General features: G+C 37.1%; 1 protein-coding gene and 1 long non-coding RNA gene across 6 annotated transcripts in view; one reads left to right on the plus strand and one right to left on the minus strand.

Moving 5' to 3' along the window:
• The window catches only part of chst11 (carbohydrate (chondroitin 4) sulfotransferase 11), a 49,870-nt gene extending 31,078 nt beyond the window's left edge, over positions 1-18,792 (plus strand). For 4 of the 5 annotated variants that reach the window (XM_027151647.2, XM_027151646.2, XM_047803749.1 and 1 more), the window contains one exon: positions 15,048-18,792. In XM_027151647.2, the coding sequence (XP_027007448.1) occupies positions 15,048-15,902 (855 nt within the window). In that variant the 3' untranslated portion in view covers positions 15,903-18,792. The remainder of the gene's footprint in view (positions 1-15,047) is intronic. The other variant, XR_003441300.2, reaches the window with a different exon arrangement.
• LOC125139511 lies at positions 644-8,560 on the minus strand. Its single transcript, XR_007138542.1, has 3 exons — positions 6,673-8,560; positions 2,354-2,409; positions 644-1,877 (listed from the first exon to the last, which is right to left on the minus strand). It is a non-coding gene; the product is annotated as an uncharacterized LOC125139511 (long non-coding RNA).
• Positions 18,793-21,945: the final 3,153 nt, after the last annotated feature.

The following is a 21,945-nucleotide window of genomic DNA, read 5'->3' on the forward strand; positions in this document are numbered from 1 at the left end:
GGATGCTTTTTGAAAGAATGAATGAATGAATGAATGAATGAATGAATGAATGAAGGTGAATATATGAATGAATAAAGGTGTATTGTATTTCAGATCACTGAGCTGTTAGAAATCCAATCCTAGACTCTGCTGCAGTGTAATTTAGTGTACTGTCCTTCCTGTCCTTTCCAAAATGTCCTTAAAGCACATTTCATATCTATTAAGTTTGTTAAATGTATTTATCTGAATGATAAAATAGGGCATAAAGAGGGTCAGTGGTGTTTTATAAGATCCTGCAGAATAGGTTGAACCATACCAACAATCCAGTGATTAATGTCCATAGATTATTAGATATAATAAATTATCAGTTAGTCTAAGAGATTGACTTATTGTCATTTTAACCATATATATTTGATGCAGTATATAGTGAAATAAAACAGCATTTCAATAGGGCCATGGTGCTACATACAACAACATGAAGCTACATAAAACAGCACAGAGCTAAGGACTTAATATAAGTTGTCCTAGCCACATAAACTGATTCTTGTGCAACCTACTGTATAGCAAACAGTGTGAGACAAGAGACCGTGCAAAAAGACAATACAAATCATTACAGGGAAAATACACAAAATAGCACCAGCCAGTGTGAATTATGTATATTATACAATTTTATTGTCTTTGCTGTTGAAATTATACCAGTTCTAAAGTATAAGCATAATAGTAGTGTAATAATGATATACAGTACATACATGGTCCTTACCTAAAATCCATGAGTTCAGTGATAGCTTAAATTAATGAGTGGTTACTACGGCCCTTAACCCTCAATTGCTCAGTTGTAAGTCACTCTGGATAAGGGTGTCTGCTAAATGCCGTAAATGTAATGTAATGTAAACGATAAAAAAGTGAATTAAAATATGTATTAGTGATAGTGGCTAAGTTAAAACTACACTAAATATTATTTGAATGTAGCATTGTGAATATTAATTTAAAAATAGAAATGCTCGAGTGAGAATAATGTTCAAAAATATGACACTACAGCAGTTTATAACTCAGAGATGTGGAACAATTCAAAGAATACTGTGTTGAAAAACAATTGATTTTGTGGAGATTAGTGTAATTAGATTTTTATTTAACATTTAAAGACATCTCCAGTGTCAGCACTTGGTAACATTCATTACCTATCACACATTTGTATGGAAACATGGTTACTTGATCAGGGATCAACAAAAATGAGCTTGTCTTTCTAATCTCAATATCTTTTTATTCATAAACAGAAAATGATAAAAAAAAGTATTCTCCCTGAATCTATATGCTGACTCAGCCTGACCTTTTTTAAACTCATACATACATATGGGAAGTCCACTGTAAGGGACGAGAAGTCGCTGCACACACACCCAACAGAATTTTTGGTGATTTATATGCATTACACAGTTTTATACAACAAAGTTAACATCCCCCTGGGAAAAGTCACAGCTGGTAGAAAGCATTATGGTAGAAATTCTACACCTGTTAACCCACACATACACACACAGAACCTCGAACACATATACATAGCCACTCTCTTACTCTTACGTTCCACATACTTTTATAGCTGCAGTTAATCCCTTTATGGGAACATAGACGCAGTAATGTCCGCTTGATACTCTCTGAACTGCATTAGAAGGCTGAATAAGGTGTAATGAAGCAAGAAGAAAATGAAGCAGTGAGATTTTGACTAGAGACAAAGTTTAAAAAAGTCTTTTGAAATTAAAATAACCAGAAGGGATGAATATTTATGAGCCAGATCAAGACGGAGCGGGACCAATTTAATACAGACAAGAAACGTCTTTTTCAGGGCCAGTTCAACATTGCGTAGATGTCTCAGGTCAGTCTGTGCGCTTTCCTTAAAAAGAGTTTTCCTGAAAGACACAATCTGTACACATTAATAATGAATCTGTAATTATCACTGTTAAATAATTAATACCAACTGAAATGAACTGAATTGTACAAAATCTATTGAATGACTCTCTGTTTGTTTCTGCAGTCAAGAACAAAGTAGCATTTAGGTCCATTAAATGTGAGATTTGACAGCCAGTAGAGGTGGACGGGTATGAAAAATTCATGGAAAAACACAACTCCATAAATGCTTCTTCAGCTTGTCTCTCTGAGGGTTTTACTTTTACAACCAGGGGTTTTAGATAAGCTTCCAAACTAGGACTTCTTTGAAATACTAAAACTCTCTTTTTTTTTAAAGCATTTTAGAAATCCTAATAAATTAAAAGATTCCACATTAAATCCAAAATAGTACTTGGCAAAGCATTTAAATGTTTAAAAATATTTATTCACCAATAGGGTCCAATTATTCATCATACATTTTGGTAGCTATTAAACTCACCAGCAAGCTGGACTCTAGCTGGAGCCGCTGTGCTTTGTAGCTATGATCATCTTTTGCTAATATGTAGGAGAGAAATATAATATATAAATGAACATCATTTGGAAAGTATATCTGTGACCTTTTTTGTGCGCAATCCACAAATTTTACATTTACATTTTCAGCATTTGGCAGACGCCCTTATCCAGAGCGACGTACATTACTGTAAGTGCTTAAATCTCTAACATTGGATAATTAATGCTGGCTCACTAGGTTACATACTTAAGATACCATGAGTTTAAAACATTTGTTGAAAGTTACAATGAAAAAGCGTCTTCTTTTTTTTTTATATATATATATAAATGCAAATGATTGATAGGGAAAGAAGTGCTAGTTGAAGTGTTTCCTGAATAAGTAGGTCTTCAACTGCCGCTTGAAAATAGCCAGTGACTCAGCTGTCCGGACCTCTAGGAGAAGTTCATTCCACCACCTTGGTGCCAGAATAGAGAAGTCTTGTAGTATACTAAATTTTGTAAATTTTGGTTTTCATATTTCAGCTTCAGCAGGCTTCAGCTGAAATATATCACAAAGCTAACATTAACACTACAAATGAATGCTTGCATATTAATATTAACAGCTTAGTGTTTCTCTAAAAGGATATTTAGTAACACATAAAATGATTGGATGTGCTAAATTTCCAGCATCGGAAAACGCAAAAGCATTAAGATGCTGTTTTTAGCTTTCGGTAGTTTGAACTGTTTTGTGATGCTCTTTAATTAAAATTAATCTAACTTCTTGGGTGATTTTTTTTTGACAACATCTACATTTTGTGACAAAATGTGACATTAAATGAGTACTATAGTACTATAAACACCTAACTCATGCTGAATCAGGAAAATAATCCATAGATGAATCCCAAGTAATTATACTATATATATATATATATATATTCTGCACTTACTATGCGTAATGTACTCTACGGTTTAGTGAATAAATTTTAGAGAGTTCATATCAGAGCAGGAGAGAGATTTCTACAAAATGCTAGCACTTGAATTTATCGTTTCATTAATGAAAAACCTTTGAGTTGCTGTTGATTAATATAAAATTAATCATATAAAATGAATCAACACCTTGTTAAGTTTGGTATTAAACTTGCAGTCAAGCTTAAACAAAACACAAAAATACATGTTTGACACAACAGTAGCCATTACAGCCATTACAGCCTACCTCTTCTTCTTTTCTGCCATGTAGACTTTTTAATTGTAGCTCATTTTGGACAAGACACAGTGGGCTGGTTTTCTGGACACAGATGATGCAAGCCTTCAAGCTAAATGTGCCCTCACTGCTAATTCAACTTTGAACATCCTTTACTTTAGTATAAGACTTAATTGTGTTCGGGACTGAAGCCCCATGAATATGTGAATACGTGTGTGTGTGTGTGTGTGTGTGTGTGTGTGTGTGTGTGTGTGTGTGTGTGTGTGTGTGTGTGTGTGTGTGTGTGTGTGTGTGTGTGTGTGTGTGTGTGTGTTTGTATGTCTGTATACCTTTTGATATACCAGAGAAAGTTAGTCTAGTCTTTTATTATCTCTCAGCACATCAAGGTCCTTCTATAATAATCTCTCTCTCTCTCTCTCTCTCTCTCTCTCTCTCTCTCTCTCTCTCTCTCTCTCTCTCAGTCTCTTTTTCTCTCTCTGTCTCTATTTTCACTCTATCTCTTTCTCTCTTACACACACTCTTCACTTGATCATTGGTATGAACTCACTGAACTGTAAGCTTGTCTCAGTAGCTTGATGTAAGAAACTCTTCAAGCGCAAAAGGTGGAAAATCACCGGCTTGGCTTTCTTTCCTTAGATTTTTCTCTCTCTCTCTCTCTCTCTGTCCCTCCCTCTCTCACTCCCTCTCCTACTCGCCTGCTCATCCATCTCTCTTTATACCTTATACTGAGTGCCTGTGTTTGTTTGTTTGTTTATTTGAAGCCAGTTTTCCTCTCAGAGCAACCTGTGTGTAGCTGCATGCATAACAGGATTGCCTCTTACCTCTGATGTACACACCCACACCCACATATACACACACACACCCACACACATACACCACACACACACACACACACACACACACACACACACACACACACACACACACACACACACACACACACACACACACACACACCACACACACACACACACACACACACACACCACACACACACACACACACACACACAAACAGTGGCTCACAGGACAGATCAGGTATCGCACATCATACCTTGCTATCTCAGGTGGCAAGTTTACCTGGGCACCTTTGCATAACTTCTTTATACCAAACCCTTTGTGTGTGTGTGTGTGTGTGTGTGTGTGTGTGTGTGTGTGTGTGTGTGTGTGTGTGTGTGTGTGTGTGTGTGTGTGTGTGTGTGCGTGCCTGTGTGTGCGTCAGATCGTTAAAGGGCATCCTGACAGCACCTAGGCAGAGCCAGTGGAAACTTCCTGAAGCTGCTGGACACTGCCCTATATCTGTTCTCAACAGGATGAAAAAGACATAAAGGCATAATGAAGACTCATTTGCATTTGGCTCTAATTATATATGAAAATCATCCCACAAAGTGACAGTGATCTGTCATACATGATCTTGATGATGAATCTCCTTTATTTTAAGCAGTCTTGCACTTCAAGTTCAATCAAATAATGATAAGAATGAATGAGACTGAGCTAGATTGTGAAATCACAGGCTGATGCAATTACGGAAGCAAGGAGTGATAAAATACCACAGTTTTTCTTTCGTAATTTGAAGCTGGCTGAAGAATTATGGGCTTTGTAAACAGCGAATTGACGTTTAAATGTACAAAAGCAAAATCCGGTGTGGGCAGTTAACTGGATCATGGAAAAGTTTGTAAGGTTTTACTGGGTGGAAAAGCTGATTTAGTGTCATCAAGAACTCACTTGGGAGAGGAGTTTACATAAGCACAGACAGATGATAGTACAGTGTAGGGCTTAAAGACATGAACAAACATATTCTACTGTGGTATTGCTTCATACTAAGATTGCAATATACCCAGAAATATATTAGACAAACCAAAGAACCGGAAATGCAATTCATACACTTTGCAGTCAAGTTCTGAGTCATAAGCCTTTAAAGTCTGAGTCGAGTTTGGAGTCATAAGCTTTGAAGTGTGAGTTGAAATTTGAGAGGCTTTAAGGTCTAAAGTGAATTGTGAGTCAAGTAACATGCTTGGCTTACTCAGATTCTGTAGCTAGAGTCAAGCTGAATGTCTTATGTTTACGTTTAAGTGAGGAGTCAGAAGCTTGAAAGTCTCAGTTGACTATGTCATAAGGATTAAATTCTAGTCATGCAGTGAGGTGCAGGTTTTGAAGTCTAGCCAAGTTAGGAGTCATAACCTTTGAAGTCTGAATTCAATTTGGGGAAACAGCATTTGGCAGATGCCCTTATCCTGAGTGACATAACTTTATCTCATTTATACATTAGAGCAATTGAGAATTAAGCGTCTTGGTTAGGGGCCTATCAGTGGCAGCTTTGTGGTCTTGGGATTTGAACTCACAACCTTATAATCAGTAGGCCATCACCTTAAATACTGAGCTACCACTAACCAAGGTCATGTCTGGCTATGAGTCATAAGCTTAAGTCCCTAGTCAAGTATCAAGGTGCAGGTTTTAGTCAAGTCTAGTCAAATTTAGAGAATTTGACTAGCGAGGTGCAGGTTTTAGTCAAGTCCAGTAAAGTCTTGTCAATTATCAAGGTGCAGGTTTTTAGTCAAGTCTAGTCAAGTCTATTCGGATAGCGAGGTGCAGGGTTTAGTCAAGTTTAAGCCAAATCTAGCCAAGCTGCAATTCTCAGTCGAGTTAAGAGTCATGAGCCTTGAAGTGAGAGTTGAATTGAATCATAAGCTTTGAGGTCTTTAATTCAAGTTGAGACAATCTTTTAACACTAATTGAGATACAAGTCATACAGTCTTTGAAGTCAAGCGATGAGTCATAGGTGTTATATTTGTTACAAGTCATTGAGTTGCCAAGTCATTGTCATTGACAAGTCATTCAATGCTGAGAATCTAAGGCTGAGGCTTTCCTTAAAACCGGTCGAAATGCGAAAAGGTCGAAGAGCGAATGTAATTTTCCCATAAGAATTAATGGATACCCAATTAATCCTTCCCCGATCTCCACCGATACCCAATAATTAAAGATTTTTGCCCCGTTTTTAGCAGTATTAATACTAAATAATACGTAAAATAATACAGGTACATAAATTATATTGTATATAATACAGTAAAAAGTATAAATTAAAAACTTTACAAAAGTAACCAAAAAATTATTGTACTGTACTGTACTTACTCGTTAAGTCGCAGTGATGGGTTAGGGTTAGTTAGTTATTGTTCACAAACCGAAGTTTAATTTACGATAGATGCTCTCTCTACGAAGGCTGAGGCGAGACTGGGAAAATCCTTCCCCTCGTGCTATGTGGGTCGAGGTCGATAAGCGGGGATTTGGTCGTTCAGCGGGCGCAAATTCCGGTCGAAAAACTGTTCGCTAAGCGAAAAGGTCGATGTCCGAGCCGGTCGATAAGCGGGGTACCACTGTATTTAATGACTGAGTTCATTTATCACTTGGGTCATAAGCTTGGATGTTTGAGTCGAGTTTGGAGGTTTTTGGAGAATGTGAGTCATAAGCTTCTAATTTCATACATCCTCTTGAACTTTACATGTTTTTAAATTCTGTACTTTTTAAATTCTGATTCAAGTTGCAAGTATTTAAAGTAATCTAGTGGCAAGTCTAAGACATCTCTGTGTAAAGTAAAAGCCAATACTGTAATAACAATAATGAAAACAAATGATTAATTGTGCAGCTCTAAAAGCTTGCATGGTATTACAATACAATTTATTTTATAACTAATGTGAAGAGATATTGTGTCTGAATCAGGTGATCAGGTGGTCAGTCAGAAAAAAACTCTCATGTAAACCTCAGGGGAAAAGAGTAGAGCAGCCGAGGACAATCAAAATGACATTTCTATCCAGTTCAACAACATGAGAAATCTTTAGAATATATTTAAAAAATAATTGTGAGGTTGAAGTGGCATTAAACTAAACTTTTAACAAAGGTGTGTGATGTAAATTGACCTCAGTAAAGTTGACTTAGTGTTTAACATTCAGTGCAGAAGCAGAACATGCCCAAGGTTAAAAAAAACAAAATGTGTAAAACAAAAAATAAAAAAACACACCCTTTGATCAAAATTTATACTTCTTCTGCGGTTATTTGCAGTCACTGACTATTAATATGGGAAACATGGATAATGTGTACAATTCTTTTTCATAAAGCAGAGCTGCTTGTTACTGAACATGAGGCAAATTTAAAATGCTGAGCAGCTTTGTGGCAGAACTCTTCACACACACACACACAAACACACACACACGCACACACACACACACACACACACACATGCACGCACGCACATGCACACAAACACACAAACTCTTCTCATTGTCTGCTAATAATTATTACAATTTGAATGACACTTTGCTTAGTAGGAAATAATTTAAAACTTGTTAAACACAAGCAGTCTCACACTGACCCGCAGCCCTCGTTGTTATGGTTACACTGATACTAAACCTCATTATCCCTCATGCACAACTTTGGATCAGATTAAATATGAAGTGCATATAAATAGAGATCCACTCACAACTGTCCAGTTTAGGATGCATGTAAACAGTTGTTTCGGAATCTGCAATCACAGTTCATTATTTTGAATTGGTGAAAATTGGTGTGTTTGTGTGTGTGTGTTTGTGCGTGTGCATGTAAGAGAGAGAGAGAGATGGAGAGAGACCTATTTTTTTGTGTTTACTGTTCTAATTGAAAAGGAGGGACAGCCACTCTTTCAGTCTTTCTTGAATCCAAATTACACACACACAAGCGTGCATCTACAGTTCAGCTGTCATGAGTCATCATCATTGCCACGGCAACAGAGCGAGCTGCCTGCTCCTCACTACTGAAAAGCATGCGCACATTAAACCATGCTATGGCCTTTATAACATAATCACTGGCATGTGAGTCTGTGTCTCAGCAAAGACGAAACAGGAGAAAGTCCATTCTCCATTTGATATCCAGCTGTGCCTCATTTTCACCATTATAAAGTGCATTTGTTCCTTGCTTTTCCTCCCTACACACTGCATGTGTAAGCTAAATATCTTGCACTAGTTAGAAATACACTCAGCCTCGGAGATGACTGGTGAAGACTAAACAGGACGCAGGATCATGCTTCAATAATTCAGTGTATGCCACCGTGTGTTAATAATTCAGCACTTGTTCTGTAGACGGAGACGACTGAGGAGAACTGCGAGTTCACCACGGTCAGAGGGTCACGTCATGAATGTCAGTCAGAGAGACAGAGAAGGTGAAAGAAAGAGAAATGGAAATGAGATGCAGTGCCCTTCATGTTGAGCTCTGAGTTATGGAATATTTACTTCTCTGTTTTGGCTGAAATTACTAAGTTTGACCTACTCGAAGACAAAAGAGATGCATGAATTAATCAATAATAAATAGAGAAATACTGTTACCACCATGACGTTTTATTTTCCAATAACAACATCATGAAGTGGCTTATGGTTTTTATTCTTACTTTTTGTATTTATCCTCTTTTTTTTTAGATTTATACAGTAGATCTATGTTTTTTGTTTATTGCACCTTCTCTTTTCACTACAAGGAGCAGTCGTAAAACACATTTCACTACATGTCATACCGTGTATGTTTATGTATGTGACAAATAACATTTTAATTTAAATTTGAAATTTAATTTCCTCTTAAATAGAAATCTGGCAACTACAGTTTGTATTTTTTTTTTTACCAACAGCATGGGATAATTTTAATCACTTAAATATTTGGAATATGCATAAATCAAGTTTTCATGATGGTTTCATCTAGTTACAGGAGCTCTAAGCAGTTGTTCCCTCTCTCTTTTGTCTTACTAGGAGTTACAATGACTTTTATTTTACAATGACTTTTTATTTTATTTGGTATATTGTAAAAAGAAAATACTAGCTTAATTTGACTGCAGTCAAGGTATTTGTTGTATCTTGTTCTGATCATTTTTTGCAGTGTGGTAGCTAATTGTTTTAGGCATTGGATTAGCGATCAGAAGGCTGTCGTGTGTAAAAATACCCTCATCTGAACACACTGTCTGACTTTTCAGTCCTGTGTCTCATGTTTCTTTTCTCTCAGCAGTCCACCACTGAGCTTTCCTCACTTTTCCCGTGCATTGTAAACCAGAACGTATCAGACATCAGCCACACATTTTATTTATAATAGGTTTAATAGGGTTTCCTGGAGCAAGCCCACGCTGGACCCTTTTCAACACACAGGATTGTAGGCAGTAAATGAGGAACCCCATTGACTTCAAATGCTGGCAAAGTTGCATTTAAGCACTTTTCTTCCTCGGGATACGATTACCATCATGTGCAGCCCATACAACACAAACGACTTTTCTCTATTGCCAGTGTAAGCCACAGACTCATTAATAATAATAAAAGATTAAAGGTGATTTTAAGCCCCAGGTCACTGTTCCGTTGGCACCAGATTTTGTTTCTGCTGAGCTGCAGCACAGCTGGAGAACAGAGCACAACATTTAAGAAAAGAAAAGCAGCAAGGATCAAGCAGTTGATTGTAAACATCATAAACAATATAAATTAAGTAAAAAAAACCCAGAACATTCTATTTATTAATTATTTCTTTAAAAGCTGGTATAGTTTTTTCTTAAAAAGCTTTATCTGTGGTAGATACTGATGGTAAGTTTGAGGTTATTGTACCAAGCCAGTTGTTTTAAACTGGTATACTCACTCACCATCATCCTCACCATGACCCTCACCACCACCACCACCATCACCCTCATCCTGATCCTTACCAACACCTCCATTCTCACCATCAACCTCACCACCACATCACCCCCACCCTCACCAATAATCTAAAATCTATAAGTGCTCAAAATTTTTTTGCCTATTTCCAAAAAAGAGAAAATTATTAATACATTAATTGTAACACTACAGACATTAATAAAATAGACTATAATTCATTAATAATGAACAATTATTAAAATATAAAATCTTTTAACCAAAACCAGAAGCATTAGTAAAAGGGGAATTTATCAGTTCCATTTTAATTATTGTTTTTGCTAAATTTATTTTTAGACCCTTATATGAAATATTACATATGCGACAGCTTTGAGTATTCAGAATTTTGTTTCTCTTAATCTGGATTATGTGTTCACCTCTATATTTTCGGAAAACATTCAGATGCAATGGCTAAGATAAACGTTGTGTGTTTAAAGGATCATTTTAAAAGAGAGAGAGAGAGAGAGAGAGAGAGAGAGAGAGAGAGAGAGACGAAGTAGAAGGATAGATGAAATGAGGGTATTTACATGTGAATGTTTACTCTGGATCTTCATAAATGAATATAAATGTGCGATATGGAAACCATGTTAATGGAAGTGAAAAAGTTCTTAATGAACTAGCAGTTGCGCTCACAGTCTCTTACAGAAACATAACAATATTTATTTCATTTACATCATTTTGTTGCTGTATTTTAGAGAAAATGAGAGAGAGGGAGATAGAACAAGACTTTCTGCTTTTTTTATCTCTCTTTTCCCAGGCCAAATGTATTGACGCATTGCCACTAATTTCAAGGCAACTCTCTATGAACAAATCCCCCTTATCGGCATGCAAGTTGTTGGTGTAAACATGTGTTGTGTGAGACTCTTGTTCACGCCTCACTGCTTATGTGAGTGATGGAGAGATGAGAAATGAGTGTGAAGAATGGAGGTTATTTTTCCACCATCTGTGCGACAGGACAAGATGCAAAACAGTTCTTAATCCAGATTGGGATGCTTCGGAAGGGATTTTCCTAATGTGGCATTAAAAATCACATGCACACTTTTTTTTAAGGTCTAATCCATTAGGTCTCCCACTTATCAGCTCCTGCTGAATGCACATGCTGATAGGTGACAAATTAAAGGACAAACAGTGACTCAGTTATGCAGTAGGCGGTTTTTATTCCAACTTATTCTGACTGATCACCTTTATTCTATGATGAAACATTTGTCTCTCAATGGGCAGGGTTTCTTCCAGGATTACACCACCCACTCCTACATGGCATGATCCAAGGTTTTTGAACGGTTTTATGAGGAGGAAATTTATATACAATAGTCAGTATGTTATGAACTTCTCACTCAGTATAGCTTAACCCAAGAGAACAGCTATAGTGGATTTTGGAGTAAGGTGGTTGAGCTCTTTTAAAACAGCACAATTAAAGCACAAACTGGGGTAGAATCAGAGTTCATCACTCTAGTACAGCACCAGAGACTTTCAGGATTTATACCAAGGTTCTCTTCAGGTGATTCACACACTACTAACACACTCTGTGTTGGTTTGTTCCTACATATCCAGTATCATATCAGGTTTGCACATTTAGTTGGTTATATACATAATGTAGTCTTGTTTTGACATTTACCTGGCAATAGTTAATTCAAATACCCAGAGTCATAATATTATGCATTAGAATTGGTCTTATAATTGAAGTTGGTGTAAGACCTCAGGACTGTCTGTGCTGTAATGTTGTCTTGGAAAGAGTGTAGACAACTTTCATGACAATTCCGAAATTACAGTGATGATCATATTCATAAGTAGCTCAATAGCTTCTGGTTACACAATTGCACTTGACTATATAGTGTATGGTTATAAAAGGGAAATGATTTATAATCTCAGTATCCAGTGTCACCCACATGACAATGGGTTCCTTTTTAGTCTTTTGAGAGCTTTCTGCTTGTTTGGTTCTCTGGTTTGCACAATGCTGAAAAAAACAACAGCTATATATGTGAGTAGAGTAAAGTAATCCAAGTCCATTGCAGATATCAAAATACAAGCAGGCAACATCTATAATCAGAAACTACAAAAGCAGGAAAGGCGTCGAAACCAGGAGATTACTAAACTAGTAAACACTGAAATCAAGAAAACCAATGCATAATAATACTTTGTGTTGAATCGCTGGCACAACATGATATAAATAGACAAACTTAGCAGAATAAAACAAAGAACAGGTGAACATAATCAAGCTACAAATCAATGACAGGACAGAGTTGGAGACAGGAGAAGAACACAAAGCAAAACAAAGACAAGCATGTGGAATGTATTGCCATGGGAACAAACGAAGAGGGAAACTGTGGCACCTACGTACGTAGTTCAATCCCTAAAGCAAGTGTGTTTTCGGGAAATTACAGAGCAGAAAAACTAATCAGCAACTGTATAAAGCTTTCCTTGAAGTATAAAACCTGATAATGCCAGAGAGATAAGAGATGTGGGTTTTTTCAATCCCTTGTTGATGGTGATGGTGGGCATTTTTTAACTCAAATATACAGAATAAGCTCATTTTTCACATGTCACAGTGCTTCTCTAATACTTGGTATTAACAGTAAGGGACATCATCAGTTTCTTAAGTCCTGTCAATTTTAGCTGACTTTTCCATTGAATGGATGAGAAATTCAGCCTATAAATAATCCCAGAAGTGAGTGATTTTGCAGGCCAGTCATCATGTCCTAGTGCTCCATCAGGCTTGTTAAACAAATCACGCACAGATTTGGCTTTGATGCACTCCTAAAATCACTGTTCTGTCTGGACAGAAAAAAGGCAACCATAGAATCTGTACATCAAACTGACTATCTATCTTTATATGAAATTCCATTTGTTAAAGAACAAAACCTATTGACATTGTAAAATAATTTGCTCATAATGGTGGTTGAGACTTTTTCCTAGGAGCTTCATTCGACTGTCCGACATTACCTCCAATTATTGCTTCGTTTATTTCGCAGGATTCACCAAGCATTGTCTATGCTAGTAGGGATACAGCCATGTTCAACTGTAAATAGCTGATGAAAACAAAAGGAATCTTCAATGATATTTGAATGCATTATTAAATTTTCCACTGTGGATTGTGTTGGAATTAGGATTAAACAGACATATCTGAACCTGATATCTGTTTTTCACTAACCACTCTAGCCTGGTCAGGGTTATTGTGGATGTGGGGATCTGCAGGGCACCGTACATATACTCATTCACACACTAATTTACACCTTGGAGCAATTGAGTGTAAAAACCCATATACAGTACAGCTTGTTTTTGGGAGGATAATAGAAAAACTCAGAGAGAAAATCTACATGGACCCAGGAGAATAGAAAAACTCTTCATAGATAGCAACTGGAGATCAGGGTTGAACCGGAGACCCTGGTGCAGTGAGGTCACAACTACCTGCTGACCCGCCATACCACAAACAACAAAAAGGCAGCGTCAAAGTCATCTGATTATACTGGCCTTTTTTTTGTGTGTGTGTGTGTGTGTGTGTGTGTGTGTGTGTGTGTTTTTACGTGGTTGAGAAAACTGTTGAATTGCAGATTGGCTAATTAGACTGTGAGTAAATTGGAAAACTGAATAAAAAATATATCTGTCAATATCAGTTACTGCACCACAATTGATTTCATACTGATGAGCTACGTTCTGTTGACTGCAGATGACATCTGCGAGGTTCACAAACATCCACACTTACGTAGATGAAGACACAAAATGAAGTATGTGGGAATTTTGATACCGCTTCTCTTAATATTAGAATGAACAGACTCCAGGGCATCAAGCCTGAGAGTTGTTTTGATCTGTGCCATCCACACTGACATGATTACATCTCTTTCTTTGTTTTCCTGTCATTTTATCCACTGCTTTCTGCACACAGGCTCTGTATTTCATGATCTGATAAACAGGACTACTGAAACACTAAGGAAGGGCTCTGAGCTCTGGGGAAATTCCACTGTAACAAAGGGCTCATACTGTGGAGAAAGTGTGTTTGTGTGTGTGTGTGTGTGTGTGTGTGTGTGTGTGTGTGTGTGTGTGTGTGTGTGTGTGTGTGTGTGTGTGTGTGTGTGTGAGAGAGAGAGAGAGAGAGAGAGAGAGGGAGAGAGAGAAAGAGTGAGAGAAAAAGAGAGACTATAACAAACTAAGGTTTGAAAATAATCAACATTCTTGATTGGATCACTTGTAAGCCCATTTAAAAATTAATTGTCTGCACTAAATGAAGTGTTTCAAAGTGAATACAGATTGCCATCTTTAGGCGTCTTTGTTCTCAGGAACTTTGTTGGCTAACAGTGAAATTCTTAGACGGCTTATGAGACAGACCCTTGTACATGACCCTTGTTGATCATTAGACAGAATCAGTGCAACTTGCAGACACTTTATGGAGATTTACTTCCTTGACTAAAGCTCAATTTGCAGTAATTTGCTTAAATGCAGTAAAATGCTTACAGGTCGTATTGAATAGAAGATTTTAAACAAAAACCCTAACTCTTTGGTCAATAAGTGGCAGTTGAGAAGGAAGACCTGATATCTGGTGAAAGGTGTGGTTTGGTATAGACCCTGTAGTTAGATATATGGTTTATGAAGCTATTTTGCACTAGCCATCAGGGTTGCCATGGCTTGCCAGACCAGTATAGAGGTTTTTAAGAAAATCATTGTCAGTGTTAATAATTTAATTTCTTTATTTTTAAAAGGAATGATAGCACTGATATTGATCTAAAATATTTCCTTTCTTTGACAATCTAATAGTATGAGATTTCAACAGAACCATACAGTATCTATAATCATGGAATATTTTGGCTAAAACTAATTTGATTTGCTCTCTCTTTCCCTCAGACGGAGTTCTCAAAGGCAGCGCTTCTCCATCAGGCTCGGCGGGACCAAGTGGCCCAGACATGTCGTGCCCACAGTGCCTCGAGCCGCAAACGGCACGTACTGACACCTGGCGACCTAAAACACTTAGTAGTGGATGAAGAACATGAGATGATCTACTGCTACGTGCCCAAGGTGGCGTGCACCAACTGGAAGCGGGTTATGATGGTCCTGAGCGGGCATGGCAAGTACAGCGATCCCATGGAGATCCTACCCAGTGAAGCACACGTGGCCTCGAACCTGAAGACGCTTAACCAGTACAGCATCGCTGACATCAACCATCGTTTAAAAAACTACTTCAAGTTCATGTTTGTGCGCGAGCCCTTTGAGCGCCTAGTGTCAGCATACCGTAACAAGTTCACACTGCGCTACAACACGTCCTTCCACAAGCGCTACGGTACACGTATAGTCAGGCGGTACCGCAAGAATGCTACGGCTGAAGCGATTCAGAGTGGCAGTGATGTCAAATTCACAGAGTTCGCAGGGTACCTCGTAGATCCAGCCACACAGCGTGAGGCACCACTGAATGAGCACTGGCAGACTGTGTATGCCCTGTGCCACCCTTGCCACATCCACTACGACCTGGTGGGCAAGTACGAAACACTGGAGGAGGATGCTGACTACGTGCTAAGGCTGGCCGGTGTGTCTGACTCGCTACACTTTCCGCCCTATGCCAAGTCTACCCGCACCACCGATCAGATGGCGGCCATGTTTTTCAACAACATCAGTGCACTGCAACAGAGCCAGCTCTATCAGCTTTACAAGATGGACTTCCTGATGTTTAACTACTCCACTCCAAGTTACCTGAAGGAGCAGTAGGAAGGGTTGTTGCACAAAGCACGCACATTTTTAAACGCACATCTGCTCGAACACATACTCAAAGCTGAGCTTAACTTAATCAGAACATTGACGTGAAAAGAAATGGTCAATGAGGTGCTTGATGAATTGGCGCCAGTGAAAACAGAACAAAAAAAACTCAGAACTTTCAGATACTTGTGGAAATATGTAATCCACGGGTGGACAGTCTGCTGTAGTGTGAAGAGGTACGGTGATGAATACAGGAAGATTTGTACTGTATCTGGTCATGGTTTCATGTTCGATGAGTATTCAGGTAAACCTGACGTCTCTGTGTTACTACACCCATCTATCAGATTGTAAGATAAAGATCATGTTACTGTTTCTATTCCCAGTCATTATTAAGCAATATGAATCTGGGCCACAGGCTCATTTACTGTAATAAGTAAAGATCTCACCCGCCTACCTATTCAAACACTTGATGAGCGAAAGACTCTTGTGGATATCTACAATGATATTGAAACCTCAGCTGACTTCTATTACACCCCAAATACAGAAGTAAAGTTGTGGGCTGTACTTAAGCAAGCTCATTCTAGTGCTATTTATAGTCGGTCCTCTAACTACAGCCTTCTCCTGTGTGAAGACTGTATGTGTACAGTAATTATATGATGCATATGTAAAGGAGGACCTTTGTGTTCATACAGGAGGATGTGAAAACGACATTGAGAGGTGCCTTTGTGATGTGGGTGCATCCTGCTTCTCTTACCACTCAGTAGCTGTCCTGCATTCGCAAGTCAGAGGTCGGCAAGAGGTCGTTATTCATTAAGGGGGTATCACAGAGAAATATCAGCCATCTTAAGATAATTAAAGGAATATTTCTTGTTTTTGCTTTGTTTTTATTGACTTCTGAAAGGGAGCTGCAAGCAGCTGAACAAAACATTATTTAAAATACATTGTAAAATGAAAAAAAAAGCACGATTTAATTTTATGATGGATTTATAAATGGCAGTATTGATTTTTAAAGATTTTTTTTTTTTATGTGTATTCAATGCTTCAATACAGCTCTTGAGTGGATCATGTGTTTTTTCCAAGGAAAGCAAAGACTCTGTTTTCTGAACTGTTCTCATAGGAACGATTTATTCAGACAGACTTTGAGTCAGAGAGAGAGTGAGACAGAGTGAAGGAGATGAGATGAGAGAAAGAAATGCTAGACTGGATCTGTTTCCTGCATTAAACCCGTTTGTTCCATTTTAATGTCTTCAAAGAAACACATGCTTTTATTTGTAGAATTGTCATTTTATGGCCCTTTTTTGTTATGACTGTGAATTAGAGGAGTCTGAAAATGGTGAAATTGCCTACTTATGTGTCTGACAGCCACGAGTGTCTGTCACTGAGCTTGTCTACACGGCTGTACAAAAATCCTACACTGGTAAAGTAAAGGTGACTCAGTCTAACACCAGCTTTCTCTTTCATCCGGGTGGCCGGACAGATTAGCATGCCTGGATAAATAAACGCCTGTTAGCAATTTTTTTTTTGGTTGTTTGTTTTTAAGAGATTGAGCCCCTGTGGAGCAGGGTCTTAATAGGATGCACATACACACACAACACATGTACACAAAACAAATTAGTGATGTAGTGAGTAAAATGTTGCAGAGGGGAAAAATGTGTTTTTTTATGTTCTGCCTTGCTTTTCACTTTTCTCTCGTGCTCTTAAACTAAATTCTCAAATTTCACAGGTATCGATGTACAGAAGTGTTACCTTAACTAAAATTATATTCGTTTATCATTTATTAACATTAATATGAACTTCAGGACCTACTTAACATCTACAGTCCTCAGAAGTTTCAGTATAATGAATACATCACAATATGCTCTTGTAACAAAATAATCAACGGTGGGTCTTATTTCTCTTATTCTACAGCGATTTGCAAATGAATGCAATTTTTAGCAAATTTTTATATCGTTATATTAAATGTCAGTGCAAAAAGTTCTCACTTATGTAACCGTCATTCTGCCATTTTTTCCCTTTCCCTGGAAACATGAAGCATTAAGCAAAACTGTTCAATAAACATCTCAGAAAACTTTGCCTTGCAAACCGGAAATACTGTCAGAGCTGCTGTTAGAGAAAATGAATCAACACCTTCTGACCAAACAGAATCAGGTACTGGAAAACGCTATGGTTCAAATTCTGTTATTTCTTTAATTCTAAATCAATGTTCCCTGAGTACTGAGTAATGTTAAGCCATTAATCAATTGATTAAATAAAAATATAAATAACACACTACAAATAAAAAAACAGTCCACAAACACTAGTGTGAGTTAATGACTTAATTAATGTGTTTATAGGGATAATCAGCAAAATTCAGATTTGGGTAATGGGTGTCATAGAGTTGATTATTATTTAATTATTCAGTTGATTATGAACATAACTAGATTATTGTTCTTTTAATAGCAAAATGAATGCTCAGATATTCTCCAAAGAATAAAAACAAGCAAAACAAATACAATTCAAATACAGAGTCAAAGATTAATGAGTGAAAATAATAAAACATGGAACAAGAACTAAAGCTTGAATTTAATAATAAAAAATAACCCAAACAGTAGGTGCCCATATTTACATCCAGAGACCCTGATTCAATTGTCAACATTTAGTCACTTGCTCTGATTGAATTGAATCTCGCTTATATGGATTTTTTTTTAATCATTAGAAACATTTGTGATCGCTGTTTAATTCACCAAACATGAACAAATACCTGTTAACTTTTACTTTATTTTTCAAACAATGTTTTTGTTTTATTAATGTAAAGATTTTTTTTATCTCAACTAAAGTGAGTAATGTTAGTTAAGGGAACCTTCATGTAAAGTGTCAGTGTTCACTGTTGAGCAATAAATAAGACCAAGCGTTGAGACTGAAATCTGAGAAAGGAACAAAGTCTGTGCACTTCTCTAGGTGCTTTTGTGCTTGAATGCTTTTATTTTCTTTGCGCGCACACACACACACACACACACACACACACACACACACACACACACACACACACCACACACACTATCCTTTGACTGATAGAATTATTAATGTAGCTAATTATTTCTATACTTACACACATAATCTCAACCTCATTAACCAAAAGGAAACTCTGGTTAAATTCTTAAATTTTTTTGACATACATGTGCAAACACACACACACACACACACACACACACACACACACACACACACACACACACACACACAGCAGGTGCATTGCCTTGCACTGCAGCCTCGCTCACGTTCTCTTTCTCATACACACACTCACACACAGAAAACAGAGGTAACACATTAGGTGCACTGCCTTGTAGCCTCTCACCAACATTGTCCTGTCACCCTCTTGCTCACTCACTCACTCACTCACTCACTCACTCTGTCTGTCGCTTACAAAGACACGCACACACACACACACACACACACACACACACACACACACACACACACACACACACACAGGCATCTCATTCTGAGTGCCTTCGTACAAGTTCATACATGCTGGGAACTGGGCTAAGCAGAATGTACCGATCTACAATCAGTTCTTATATGTAATGACTGTAATTATATGAACCACTGATTGGAGATCAGCACTGTAAAGCTTAGATGCTAGATGTCTGATTTTCTTTTTTTGCCTCTACACTATGACTGGATGAAGTGCTTCTGTGCTATTTGATGCCTTTCAGCATTATATTCATGTAGCCTTTGTGTGTGTGTTTGTGTGTATACGCATTTTCACACTGGTTACTCTGCCTCGTTTAAGCTCGATTATCTAACATTCTCCCACCAGCTACTATCTTATTTATTTATTTATTTCATCCTTGGTTTCATGAAAAACTCTAAGGACTCTGCTCACCAAAAAGGAACATACTATTTAAAAATGTATAAGACTCTCAGAACAGTTTACTGCACAATCTCTCTCTCTCTCTCTCTCTCTCTCTCTCTGATAGCTTTTCTCAATAAAGCTAAAAATCAAAATAATTGGTTGTGTCACTCGTTCAAGTGATGTGTCATGAGTCATGTTTCATGTTTCATGCGAACGAGTCAGATCTTTGAGTTGACTCACACACGAGCCTTTTTTTGTTTTGATAGCCTCAGGCAATAGTATTACTAATTCATATATTTATCTGAAAGTGTGTTTTACTTTCATAGCTTGTGTATTACAGAAATGATATGTTTACATTTATAGTGCCTTACTTATATATTTGATTAAGATACTCTTGTGTTAATGAACTAGAAAATTTCATGAAACAAGTTCAGCCATAATTAGGCAAAGAAGAAAAACTGATCATAATATTGCACACTTTATCCAAACCAATCAAAGAGACAACATTCACTGTAGCGAATCAAATCAGATGAATCAAATGATCTGACTCACTGAACTGCTCCAGAATGATTTTCAGTTAGATTCAGATTTGTTTCTCAATTAGATTCAGATTATTTGTATGGTGCTTTTAACCCTGGACATTGTCGCAAAGCAGCTGTACAGAAATATATTAATTCAGAATAAAAATGTTTAAAATTTACATTTATATTAATTCTTAATGATTAAGTTAGAGAAGACGGTGGGAAGGAAAAACTCTCTGAGACAACATGAGGAAGAAACCGTAAGAGACTCGAAAGGGAACCTCATTCTCATCTGGGTGAAACCTGAGAGTGGGATTTTCAATCATTTCCCTTCTATACAATATAGTCAAGTGCAATTGTGTAACCAGTTCATAATCACTACAGTTCTGCTCACTACTGTTTGTTCCTGTATATGATATCTTTAAGTATTTCCTAAATCTAAAGAAATCAGTCATTTAAAGCAGATAAACCAGTTACTGAGCAATGCACTGAAACCAGTGAACTCCCTTTTTAATGTAAAAAGCTTCCCATTTCTGACCCTGTGTAAAACTGCTTATTATTCCCCTAAAATTCCAAACTCTTTTGTTCTGTTTTTAGTCACCTTTTTATTTGTGCTCTTAGCAGATCACTTTAAGGTCCACATATAAAACTATTGTTTTCTTCTCATTATGCACAATATGCACAATAAAACACTGAATTATTAACAATGCTGGAAAACAAACGAATGTAGACTTCTTATTATAAACCTCTTTAAAAATACAAGGATGTTACACAAAGTCTCTCTCGATTAGCACGTTCAGTCCTGAAACTGTTTCTTGCTGAGCAAATGTTATTGAAGCTCTTCCAACATGGCTGACCTTGGCATGCTGGCATTAGCTCCTGCACTCTGTGGGAAGGTCTGTGCTCTCTGATTATATGTCCTGAGCTGCGTCCTGCCACAGTTTGAAGTGGTGCCTTTGAAGAAATCGTTGAAGAGGAGGGAAAAAAAATAAAAAATAAAAAATAAAGCCACAAATGTGCTGAGCATTTGTGCCACTCTGTGCTTCAGATCTTCTTGTCATCAGTAAAGTTACAGTATAGCGAGGAAAAGTCCTGGTTGGAAGAAGTGCTGATGTTCACTGCATGACCTTCAAAAGCTTGAGGGAAAAAAGTCTGGATTGAACCCAGAAATAAACTTGGAGTATGTTGAAGTTCATCTATTAATCCATTTGCACTAATCTTTAAACATTATTGAGACATTGCTTTATTGTTCAAGATTAGTTTTTTCAATTCAATTAGCTCCATTACTTAAAACCCAGACTGACCTGAGGGGCAGGTGAAGTTGTTTACATTTTCAACTACAAGATAATTACAGAATTTGAAAGCGTTCGATTTTAGAGCAATAAAATGTAAGGAAATTTTAATCCTAGTGAATGAAAAACATCAGAATTAATCCCAAATTCAAATAAAATTATTTATACAATTTTGAAACCACCAAACAAAAAAAATACAGCAAATACAGGCACATAATTGGAATAATTAGATAAATACTAAAATATGAATAATAATAATTAATTTCTCAGAAAAACAGTATATTTCAACATGTTTACTGTAAATTTGATGAATGAATTTATTGAATTTAATTTTTTTTATCATTATAGATTTGAGTACTAAAACATTTGCACCCCCATCATTTTATTTGTATACGTCAGACAATTTG

The sequence above is a fragment of the Tachysurus fulvidraco genome, chromosome 19 (genome assembly GCF_022655615.1).
Source record: "Tachysurus fulvidraco isolate hzauxx_2018 chromosome 19, HZAU_PFXX_2.0, whole genome shotgun sequence".
Classification (NCBI taxonomy): Eukaryota; Metazoa; Chordata; class Actinopteri; order Siluriformes; family Bagridae; genus Tachysurus; species Tachysurus fulvidraco.